The 12,543-nt window shown below is 37.3% G+C and overlaps 1 protein-coding gene across 1 annotated transcript; it reads left to right on the forward strand.

The window, feature by feature from the left end:
• The first annotated feature begins 100 nt into the window (after window positions 1–100).
• On the forward strand, window positions 101–9,474 carry LOC306843259 (B-cell receptor CD22). Its single transcript, XM_079374628.1, has 8 exons — window positions 101–251; window positions 422–486; window positions 646–1,014; window positions 5,734–6,042; window positions 6,127–6,384; window positions 7,787–7,880; window positions 7,960–7,981; window positions 8,202–9,474. Exons 1-8 carry the CDS (start codon window positions 235–237, stop codon window positions 8,364–8,366), a joined length of 1,299 nt encoding a protein of 432 aa, XP_079230754.1. The 5' UTR covers window positions 101–234; the 3' UTR covers window positions 8,367–9,474.
• Window positions 9,475–12,543: the final 3,069 nt, after the last annotated feature.

Below are 12,543 nucleotides of genomic sequence, written 5' to 3' on the forward strand. Positions count from 1 at the left end.
TTAAAATTATTGAGAATAAAATTTTACTTCACTTCTGCTTTTTGCAATCAAGACCTAATCTCAATCTAACAGACTTCAACTTCTTTCACTTCTTCAATAGAGTTTCTGTTGGTGTTCAAATGAGCTGGATTGGTTGTAATGGGTAGAAGTTGAACTGCAGTTTCCGGTGAGATACTGTGACTCCACCACAACTGAAACAACAGGTCACTCTTATCTGGGTCGCTGTTTAGTCTCATGGAAAACTATTTAAGGTAAACTATAACATTTGTTTTGAATTGGAAATGATTTAATTGTTAATTGTTACAACTGTCACGACAAACAGACAACAAATGATGCTTATATCATGTATATTTCACAATAAATTATGCTTATATCATATACATTTAAACTTGATTCTTAAACTTGACTTCTAAATACACAGCTCACCTCAGATGATTCTCAAAATGTTTGCTGCAGATCTTCTTGTATTCAGCTCTATTCTATCAGGTTGGTCTTTTTTTCTTGTTTGCATCAAAGTTTGACAACCATAATTTTATTTTATTTTATTAATTTTACACATACACACATATACGTGTGTGTGTGTGTGTGTGTGTTATATTTTTTTCAATTATTATTAAGTCTAATTATAGCACATTTGTATTCCAGCTGCTTGGTGTCAGCCAGTTGAAAGTATGAAAGTATTGGTCCCCAAAACCCTGAACAGCACCAGCGGCTCTTGCCTTCTGATCCCCTGCCTATTCAACATTTCAAAGGAGAGAGAAAACATTCTTGACAGTTCACCAGTACTAACATGGAGACGAGGATCTCAGTGGTCACTCTATGATACAGCTGATTTTATCAGTGTTCTCAGTCAGAACGAACCTGTGATTGAAGTGTTGGGTGACCTACAAAAGAAGAACTGCACTTCTGTCATGAGAAACCTCAGCAGCCTGCATTCAGATCGTTACTTCTTCAGGATTCAAACTAAGACCTTCACTATGACTGAAACAAAAGCTGTGCGCATAAATGTGTCAGGTAAGGCAGAGCAAGCGTTTCAATAATAAACCAGGACATTACCAGCACCAAGTGTTTTCAGTGCCCTCAAATCTTTGAAAAATGTCACAAGTTATGACGAGGCACAACCGAACACTAACACTACCAAAACACTCATTCTTCAGTCAAGTCATTCTTCTTTAACACTAGCAAAACTGTCAGCCAACAAGCACACTTTATCACTCAATAAACAACACTAACAAGAAGTAGAATTGATCAATCTTCTGCAAAATCTCTTAACAAAATAAGAATGTCAGCTCCTTACACTTTAGAATTCACTTCAGGATATGTAACATGGTCTATGTTTACATTACGGTACAAAATTATTTCCATTTTGTACAGATATGAAACACGTGTTAAGTGTTCAGCTACATCTTAGTAATCCATTCTTTAGACTTTGAATATATTTTAATATATTACAATAGAAATGTAGTAAATTTCTGTCTTATTCAGTTTTTTATTATGTTTTTAGCTTAAATGAAGAGACATTAACGTACAAATTGGCCTGTAGGTTCATTGAGTTTTGGTGGTCATTGTGTTTGAGTGAGAAAAGAATTCATGTAATTTTGAAAGAAGTAAATACAGTTTTTTACAATCATTTTGTCAGCAATTTCAGAACCTTGATGTCATTTTTCACACAAAACTCAAAACAGTCATTATTTGTAACATAGGCTATCCAGTGTTCAAAATGTTGCATGTTGCGTTCATATCTTTAAAGAAGCCTTGCATTTGCAGAATCATTGTTTCAAATAATTAATTTATCACGAAATACCACAGGCGAGTTACTTTAGATCACTCACACACAAAATACATGTAGTTTCAATGTATAGTTGTTAGAACAATGACTAAATATAGTTGTACACAATGCATGATGCAGCTTCCATTATGGTTCTACACATTCATACATCATTGTAATAAACTAGAGAGACAATTGATCATAGCTGAACACACTCAGTCCGCAGTTGTTTCACTTTCATGATCTAAACATGTATTGTTCATCATTTTCTATTAAAAAAAACTATGCATCAAGAGTTATTCAATAGTTAGCATTCTGAGCACATTACTGTATCAGTTGATAGTAGATCATTGTAATGAAATGAATAGACACTCAACTCAGATGCAACGTGTGAGTTGCATTTTGACATAGTAATACTTTGATGTTAAGTTGTGTCATTTTGAACTGGTGATTTTAGTTCAATGAAAAAATTATCTTAGGGTTACGGATCCAAGCATTTGTGCATTTTCATCATCGGTTGTTAGTTATTTGTTTAGAGTTTTGAAAAAAATGACATGAAAGTTCCAATATTAGGGCAAAATGATTGTAAAAAAAAATAAAAAAGTAAATAAATGTATTAAGGACTTCTTGACATTTTTCCATTTCAATGAAAAATGATCCACGGTTTAGCCCACATAGAGTGAAAATAAAATAGTGAGAAAGTATTTTTGCTCCCAAATCAGTGTTTCTTTCCTGTATCATCAGAGTTGTTCATGATTTCTACTTGATGAATCAGGGTTTTGTTCAACACCAAACAGTTTTTCAACAACAATTCAGTTTGAACGAATCACACACTAAAGACATTCCCTTGGAGCCTACTATGGGCGAAATTATATAACTTCATGGCATAGAAAATCTAAAATCTTTTTACTGTTCTGTCACATGGTCACTTCCTGTGTTAATGGTTTTTACCCAGAATTAACTGAGAACTGGAGCAGATTATGTATGTCAAAATCTTATGCAAAAGTTCTTACATATAGGCCTACATGCTACATTAACAGTAAACAAATATTAAAGTTTTTTCATTGCTTTGGCTCAATTCTCAGATTAGATTTTTTTTTCCCCTCAAAACAAGTAAAAGTACAAGTTGCAACATAGGTTATTTCTTCAATAATGAATGAGATACAGTGATGATATTCATACTGCACATGCTCAGTTAGCCCCTCATCCTTCCTGAAAGAAAGCAGCCACATGTGATCATTCCTTCTACAAAAAAAATAAAAATAAATAAAATATCATTTTCATGGTAAAAAAGTAATTTTTATATGATCAGATAGTTTTGTTATGCTAAGTTGTTTGCATGAAGCATTGTAAAGTCATATCATTTTAATCATGCAGTGTTTTCTGAGCTTCTATTAGGCATAGCTAGCGTGTGTCAAAGATATTGCGTCAAGTTAGAATAGCAAGTTTTAGCACGGCTGCCAGTGTAGAGACAGTTGCAACAGTCCCAACATACTGTCCCTTACCACAGCATTGATGTAAAAGCTTGCCAAAACATTACAAAATTGTAGTTTTATGGATTAAAAAAAGAACCCATTTCAATGGTCAGGTATCTCTCCTTTTTTAAGTAAGTATGTTTTTAAGGCAAGGTAAGGCAATGTATTTCTAAAGTACAATTAAATACAATAAGTTGGCCAATGTGCTGTACTGTAACATCACGCCAGCAGAGGGAGCCCTCTCCTGAGTACTGACTGTGTTCCGCTCCCTCTGCTTCACTGGTTACTTCATGTTTGTGAGACATTTAGCATGGCCTAGCCTACAGGCCATCGCAAAGTATTGCCAGTCTATCTGCCTTACTGAGCGTTCTATCACCCTTGTCTTGACTATCTTGTGTATGACCATTGCCTGCCCTGTTCTGTTTTCGTTGTTTGGATTATCCCTTTGCTTTTTCGTTTGGATTGGACTGCCTTCCTGTGTGTTGACTCTGCTTGCCTCATGTTTGCGCTATCAACTTTGTAAAAGCTGAAAAGTGTGAATTCCACGTCAAGCGAACCCAATTCCTGGGATACAATATCAGCCATCAAGACATAGAAATGGACACTTCTAAGATTGCAGCAGTCTCAGAATGGCCCCAGCCAACCACAATCAAGGAAGTTCAGTGCTTCTTAGGATTCGCCAATTTCTTTTGACGCATTATCCATAATTATAGCGTTACTGCTGCACCACTGACATCCCTGCTGAAGGGTAAACCTTCAAGATTAGAATGGTGTCAGCAATAAAGAACTTCCATCTATGAAAGCTGCCATAGAAGAATGGAGATATTGGCTGGAGGGTTCCACTCACCCATTCCAGGTTATCACTGACCATAAGAATCTTGAGTACATCAAGAGTGACAAAAGACTAAACCCTCATCAAGAATGCTGGTCGCTTTTCTACACAAGATTCAAATTTACCGTAACTTACCGACCTGGCAGTAAAAATGGCAAGGCCACTATCCAGACGACATGATCATCCCCAAACAGAATCCATGCCAGAATCCATCTTGCCCCCATCAGTTAACGTCGCGCCTTTTAAATAGGATTTGATGGAGGAAATTCAAAGATAATGAGAATCACTGCCACAACGTTGCCACCCCACCCCACCCAACAGGCACTATGTTCCTGGAAACCTTCGTTTGAGAGTAATGCAATGGGTCCATACATCACTTTGCTCAGGCCATCCTGGTATCTCAAGAGCACTCCATCTCACACAAAATTCATTCTGGTGGTACTATTCCTAAATGTTTCTTAAATCATATTCCATATGATATACCATTACTATGTGGGGAAGTCATGGCCTAATGGTTAGAGAGTCGGACTCGTAATCCAAAGGTTGCGGGTTCGAGTCTCAGGCAGGCAGGGATAGTAGGTGGGGGGAGTGAATGTCTAGCGCTCTCTCCACCCTCAATACCACGACTGAGGTGCCCTTGAGCAAGGCACCGAACCCCCAACTGCTCCCCGGGCGCCGCAGCATAAATGGCTGCCCACTGCTCCGGGTGTGTGTTCAGTGTGTGTGTGTTCACGGTGTGTGTGTGCACTTTTGGATGGGTTAAATGCAGAGCATGAATTCCGAGTATGGGTCACTTCACTTCTGTTTTTACACAGCCAGTTTAACTTATTGAAGACCAAATAAACTGTGGTCTTCAAATAAACTGTGAACAAATAAAATGTAAAAAATAAACTGTGAACAAATAAAATGTGAACAAATAAAAAATAAATTATATTTAAGAATGATTTTAATAACATTTGCCATCCCAAAGAGGCACAAAATCACTTTCACAGACTTTTAAATTAAATGTTCCCTCCTGGTGGAATGACCTGCCCAAAACACAAAAAAACCCATCTCTTCCATCTTTATTTGACCCTCTAACTCTAGCACTCTCTATTCTAATTCTATTCTTTAAAAAAAGCAACAACAAAAAAAAACAACCTAACACTAGTTTTTCTAATCTTTTTGTATTTTATCTATTTTTGTTGATTTTGATTGCTTCCAATGTCCTCATTTGTAAGTTTTGTAAGCTTTGAATGACTAAATGTAAATGTAATGAATGTTGCAACCATCACCTGTTATGAGGTCAGTTGCAGCATTTGACTTATTCAAGATTTTATTGTACATATAATATGATACAGTATGTAAACTTGTTACAGAAGGTTGGGTGAGTAGCTGACAGATGTAGCTTTATTGTATTCAAATTTTGGCTTTCCAATACAAACCGCCTCTGAGAAACCGAAATGCAATACGTGTTGCAACCATCACTATTCTCCACTGTAGTTTTACCTACTGCTGCAATCTGTATCTAAAAAGGATGGAAGCTTGTTCCCACCACGGGATTAAAAAAAAAAAAATACTTTTCTCACAATTTCAAGTTTATATCTCATAATGCAGAATGTTAAGACTGCTTGGAAATAAGATTTCTATAAATTAATACCATTTCTCCTCTCAAATAGATTCCTTGGCTGAGCCGGATGTAACTGTGCCGGTGCTCAGGGAGGGTGAAAAGGTGAATCTGACCTGCACTGCTCCAGCTCCCTGCCCCAGTCACCCTCCAAATGTAAAATGGGCTCCTGCATTAGGTGGTGACGTAACACAGAGGACACAGATGAACGCTGATGGGACTCAGAGTGTTTCTGCCATCTTGAATTTCGTCCCGTCGTTCCACCACCATGAGCTGAAAGTGAACTGTGTTTCCATTCATCCTCTACACAGAGAGGACAAGCCCCTGTTCAGCCACAAGACCGTCATCCTCAGTGTGGAGTGTGAGATTTTAACCCAACACAGTTCGTAACTTTTTTCTTTTTTTTTTGAAAATGCACACTCTTTCTTTCCTTTTTGGCCCACAGATCCTCCTAAGAAAACATGGATTTCTCTCACAGGCTTGGTGTGGCTTGGTAATAATGTGACCCTCACCTGTCAAAGTAATGCCAACCCTCCAGCGGTCCACAGGTGGTTCGTGAAGAGAGCAGGTGTAGAGGAAGAACTGAGCATCTCACATGTGCTTTCCTTCACTGCGGCCCATGAGAACACTGGGGAATACATTTGTGAGGCACGGAATCCATACGGTGCAATGAACTCCACAAACCTACAGATCACTGTCCCAGGTCAGTCTGTGCTTGAGACTGTAGAGTTTCATCATAGATTGTTACTCTTCACTTTGACCCAAGTCTGGAATCACAACTCTTTTTCAATAAGTTTAGATATCTGAACTTTTCCTTTCTTTTGTTTCTTGTTCACACCAAATTTAAATTTCTTATTCTTTTACAGTTTTTTACATTCGCTAGGACCCATTTCTCAATATTTTCTCAAGGGATCACCCAAAAATGAAAATTCTGTTATTAATGACTCAAAAATACGCCCCCATTTACTTCCACTCAAAGTGCGTCACCGCATCATTGAGTTTTGAATTTTATTTATATTTATTTATTTATTCATTCATTCATTCATTGACATTCATTTATTCACTAATTTATTTACTATTATTTATTTATTTAGCTTTATTTAATTTATATTAAGACTATAGAGTTTCATCATTGTTACACTTCAATTTGGCCGAAGTCTCGAATCAGAACTTTTTTTCAATAAGTTTAGATTTCTGAACAATTAGTTTCTTGTTCACACCAAATTTGAATTTCTTATTCTTTTATAGTTTTTTCCCCATTCACTAGGACCCATTTCTCAATATTTAAGTCACTTTTTCAAAACGTTTTACACAGTCAGCTCAACAGCAGTCTATGTGGGCTAAACTCTGGATCATTTAATAATAATAATAATAATAATAATAAGCTTTATTTTATAGTGCCTTTAAAAGCAGGGATATATTTGCTTTATAAATCAGCTTTGTAAAGTTGGTGGGGGAAACGTGTAGCATTACTTCAGTTTTGCTGTTCAAACAGAGAAAACTGTTATTTATCCAAGTCTTTATCTCAGAAACACAATCAGAAAAGAAGCAAACATCAAGCTTTTAACAAGATTTTGAGTGTATAGATCATTGTAAAAATGATAATGGAGGTAAGAGATGCCCAGTTGGTGATAAATAGATATTGAAGAGTAAAGGGCCCAATACTGAGGCCTGAGGAACACCAGTGAATAAGAAAATGATCTCAGATTTGTAACCGCCCAAATAAACCACAATGGTCAGTAAAATAAATTTTAAACGAGTTTAAGGATGTCCCAAAAAAAGCACTATCAAGACAAGCAAGTAAAAGACTATGATCAACAGTCAAAATGACATTTGAGATAGAGGAGGACAGAAATTAAGCGATAATCACATGCCATCAGCTAGTCTTTGGTAACTTTGACCAAGCCAGTTTCTGTACAGTGAAATTTATAAACACCTGACTAAAGAGTTTCAAGGTGGTTATACAAGCTAGAGGCAACAGCTAATTATTTTTGCCAAGAACATAAGATTTAAGATGGTGTGATATTTGTAATAGTTTCCAGGCCAGCATTTTTTTGTATTTTATTTTTTACATTTTTTTTAATGCTACTTCTTTGTTTTTGCAGGCATATCCTTCACTGTTTTCCTCTCAATTTTGGCAGTTTTATTATTGCTCATATTTGCACTTCTTGCACTTCTTATTCTTATGATTTACAGAAGGTAGGATCTTGTTAAATCTTTTTTATTAAATATTTTAAACATTATTTGAGATAATGTTTTCTTGTTTTGGTATATGCAGGTATAAAGAACCAATCAGAAGTGTAAGTTCTGCCACTTGTTTGTGTGTGTGTGTGTGTGTGTGTGTATGCTGTATATATATATATATATATATATATATATATATATATATATATATATATATATATGAAATGATTTGATTTAAAAAAAATGTTTCATTTCTGTTTGTATTTTTGTATTGTGCTTGTTGTGAGAGAAGTAAGAGAAGAGTAAGTTCACAGCTCATTTATCAATGCATTTCAGGAAACAAGCCAAGATCAGGACATTTATGCCAATGTGTCTGCAAGTACAGTGGAAAGCCAGCAGCTTCAGTCAAAGACATGTGAAGATGAGAAGACCTGCACCATTAACCCTGTATACGCATCCAAACAGAATCTCCCCGACGAAAGCATCTACGCAAACTGCTGAAGTTAAAAGTAGCATGTTTTAAACACCCGTTCATGGATTACCACTGAACAATTAGTCTCTGCATGTCATTAGTGATCATTTTAATAATTCACAAAATGATTATGTTCAGAACCATATCCTTGCTCCTTCCTTTCTCTTCTCAAAAAATGGAAATTCTCCAATACCTCAACATTGAACCTACACTGAACTACCTGTATCTTCATTTATTTATTTATTTATTTTTTTAATTTGTGAAACAATTCCCCTCACGTAAATTTAAGAATTCTATAGTATTTATGGGTAATTTTTGCACTCATAATGCATAATGCATTAATACTGTAAGTGGTATAGTACAGTGTAAGGTTGGAAATGATCAAAGACGTACCTATCTTCTGTAACAAAATAATCATTTGGAATTCTTAAAGGCACAGAAGTGCTGATTGTGGCTTTAGTCTGCTAACCGTCACACCTTTAGTACAGTGGGTGAAGCTGTGCTATGCTGATTGGTCAGTTTGAATGTCTCACATTTGGGTTTTAGTCACATGGTCAAGAAAGGGATAAAAGAAGATTGTAACTGTCTCTTTTCTTGGCTGGCGATCTCTCTTCGCTGGGGCTCCGCTCTCTCTCCCTCAATATTTCTCTTTCTCTCTTTCACAGGTAACATTTTACATATATGCTGCATACATTTAAACTTTATGTTTTATCATCCTTAATCCATTTTGTAATCAATTCAAGTGTAACATAACAAAATATTTTATGAAGAAGAGTAGACTACTGAAGAGTAGAGCCTGTGGTTAGGTTGACGATTGGCTGAAAACCATCAAGAATTGTAACTTCATTTAAAAAGTGATGGATGTGCACTCTTCAGCACAGAGATAGTTTCTTTGTTAAATACTCAAATACATGCAGGTGTGCTTGTGTTATGTTGAATAGCTATATATGAAATGTGTATAATGTAAATAATTGCAAAATATAAGAAATATATATTTCTATATATGTGTGTATGTACTGCATGAGTAAATATGTTCAATAATATTTATACACACGCTGTACCATCTCTTATCCCATGTATCTGCATCTACATGTTATGAAGTGTATTGCTGAATATAAAATTAAACACATTATGATAAGTAAATATATTGCCACATATTTTTATATTAACACTATATTTTATTCTCTATATTTTCAATATACTGTTGAATCATTGAATATATTAATAAGGAAATACATTTTCTTTCTTTTTTTGTGGAAAAGTTTAAAAGTTATCGATCTCAAATATGAAAACAAAAAGTTTAATATTTCATTCATTTGAAAATGAACTTATAACATTTTATTTGATATAAAAGTATCTTCTAGGTTTGAAATAAAAAATAATATTTTCTTTCATTACCTAAAACTGTTTAATGTTTCGACTTTCATGTGTCTTTCTGCTATTTTATCTTCACAAAATCTTGGTTGCATCTGCCATCATATTAGCACAACCATATTAGAGGCAAAGTTCACAAAACACAACTCTCATCATCACAGTCACACCAGCAGCATCCTGTGTGAGCAGGGTTTTTTAAACATAATTCAGAAGAGCATTATCTTAACAGTTTAATTTACTAATTACTAATGATTTACTAATATTTATTAATAAGACATTTAACTACAAAAGGGAGAAAAGAGAGGCTAGAGTTGGCTATTGGTGGACAACTGGACAACAAGGAGTGTATTGCCCTTCCAGCCAATATCAAACCGCCTGGCTGTTCTAACCATCCACGGTACTATCCAAATGCACCTTCTAACCATTAGAAGATGAGGTCAAAGGTGATTTTTATGACCAATTGCAGTGCATGCTGGACTTGATCGCGAGGACCGAGTTGATCATCGATTGATTCAACGCACACATCGGCACCAACCAGGACAGCTGGGAAGAGACAATGAGCAAGTTCAGCACTGGCGAAATCAATGACATCGGATTGCGCCTCTTATCATTTGCCTCGACCAACAAGTTTGTCATTAGAAATAGCATCTTCCAACACCCCCGTAGCCATCAACTCAAGTGGAGGAACCCGGCGGGTGTCGACTCGGCCGTCCTCAATTACTTCCTGATCAATTGTCGCCTCAGATCGTCACTCAATGTTGTGTGCTCCATGAGGGGACTCGACTGTGGTTCCGACCATTACCTCGCCCGTGCTAAGCTCCAACTGCGATTGCATCGGGCCATGAAAAAGGCGCTGTTCCCGGCCGAACCAAACTGGACATGTTTGAGCAACCCTGAAATAAAAGCCCAATACCAAATCGCCCCCGCAAACAAATTTGCAGTGATTGTGCATCTGGTTAATGTAGATGAGGATGAAACTCGGATTGCTATGGCCATCATCGACTGTGCCACTCCACTCTGTCCACCCGCTCGCCAAAGCACTTTGGATCTCGGATGAGTGTCTGGATCTTGTCCAGGAGTGAAATCGGATAAAGGTTGAAGCATGTCGACTTGAGTTGCTAACGGCAACTGAATCGTGAAGTCAGGCGAAGGACAAAAGCCAATCGAGAGGCCTACTGGAACACCGTGGCAGTAAATTTGGAGGATGCAGCAACTCGGCATGAATATACGTCCTCTATCAGACCCTGAAGAGATTGAGTGGGCACAGTAAGTCAACCAACAATAACATCAAGGAGGTGGATGGAACTTTCAGGGTTCCTACACATTTTCCATTTAAAAATTCCATACTTTTCCAGACTCAAAAATTCCATATTTTTTCCAATACGCTGTTTTCTTCCATACTTTTCCAGACCTGGAAAATACTTAGATCAAATTCCCGTAGGAACCCTGAACCTTTTTTGCAGATGAGCAACTACAATGTTGTCAGGAACATTTTCAACAACTTCTCAAATGCGAACCTCTTCGAGGCCCGGACGCCAGCCGATCATATATCAATCCCCCGTCGATTCCCATGCTCAACGAAGAGACATCAATTGACGAGATCAAGTCCGCTGTATGATCGTTGAAGAACAGATAAGGGCCCGGAATGGATTGAGTGCCCCCCGAGGCGGTCACAGCACGTGGATACGTTCTGGCCAGCCGTCTCCACACACTAATCGGACTTTTTTGGCAATCAGAGCGCATTCCATCAGCCTGGAAAAAGGCTATGATTGTTCCTATTTACAAAAAGGGCGACAGTCAAGTATGCTAGCACTATCGAGGGATCAGCCTGCTTTCCGTGATAGGTAAGGTGCTTATGAAGATCATCCAAACCTGCCTACAAAAGCATCGGAAGCAGACAAGTCGAGAAGAGCAAGCTGGGTTTCGTCCACACCATAGTTGCTGCGACCAGATCTTCTCCCTCCATCAGTTGATGGAAGAGCGGATCTGATGTGCGAAGCAATTTGTGGTTGTATTCATCGATTTCAAATCTGCGTTCACTGGCCGTCCCTCTGGACAGCATTGGAGGTCGTACATGTGCCGCCGAAAATCATCCGTCTTCTCCAGAAGTCACAGTGGCTCTACAAGCTGCGTCAGAATCAGAAACGAAACATCTGAAGACTTCTCCATCCAAACTAGGGTTCATATTTTAGTATATTACTGTAGAAATGTAAATTGCTGTCTTATTCAGTGTTGTAACATGGGGATGCAAACACGGGGTAGGAGGATCCAAGGGTAGGGTTTATTTAGAAGAGTGAAATCAAAACGTAGTCAGACAGTCAGGGTTCGACCAGCAAACAATATCATCCAAGGCAAAGACAAAAGAGTAAGCCAATAACAGGCAATGATCAGGGCAGGCAGCACTCGTGTCCATTGTAGACATTACTATCCATCACAGTAGTTGCCAAGTCCACGTTATCCCGTGGAATTGGACTTAAAATGCATTTTTGCCCCTTTTACGTTTTGTGTTGTTTTACTACTTACACAATTATTTAAAGTATAAAACTTTGTTATTTACAATACACAGCGTCGTTTTTAATCATATTTTTAGGGGGGGGGGGGCAACCCTCAGATAGGGGGGTAGGTCACTGATACGAATTCATACAAATTGGGGAACTCGTAAAATATGTACGATTTAGATTTATTTTTGCTAAATTTTACAAATGACCTACCCCTAAACCGAACCACCGTCACTGGGATCTAGACAAAATGTACAAAATCAAATGAGTGAGGACATACAAATTCGTATGAATTAGCCACCTTTTAAAATACACACAAACTGTTTGTGAGAAA

Source organism: Barbus barbus (genome assembly GCF_936440315.1).
Source record: "Barbus barbus genome assembly, chromosome: 23".
Taxonomy (NCBI): domain Eukaryota; kingdom Metazoa; phylum Chordata; class Actinopteri; order Cypriniformes; family Cyprinidae; genus Barbus; species Barbus barbus.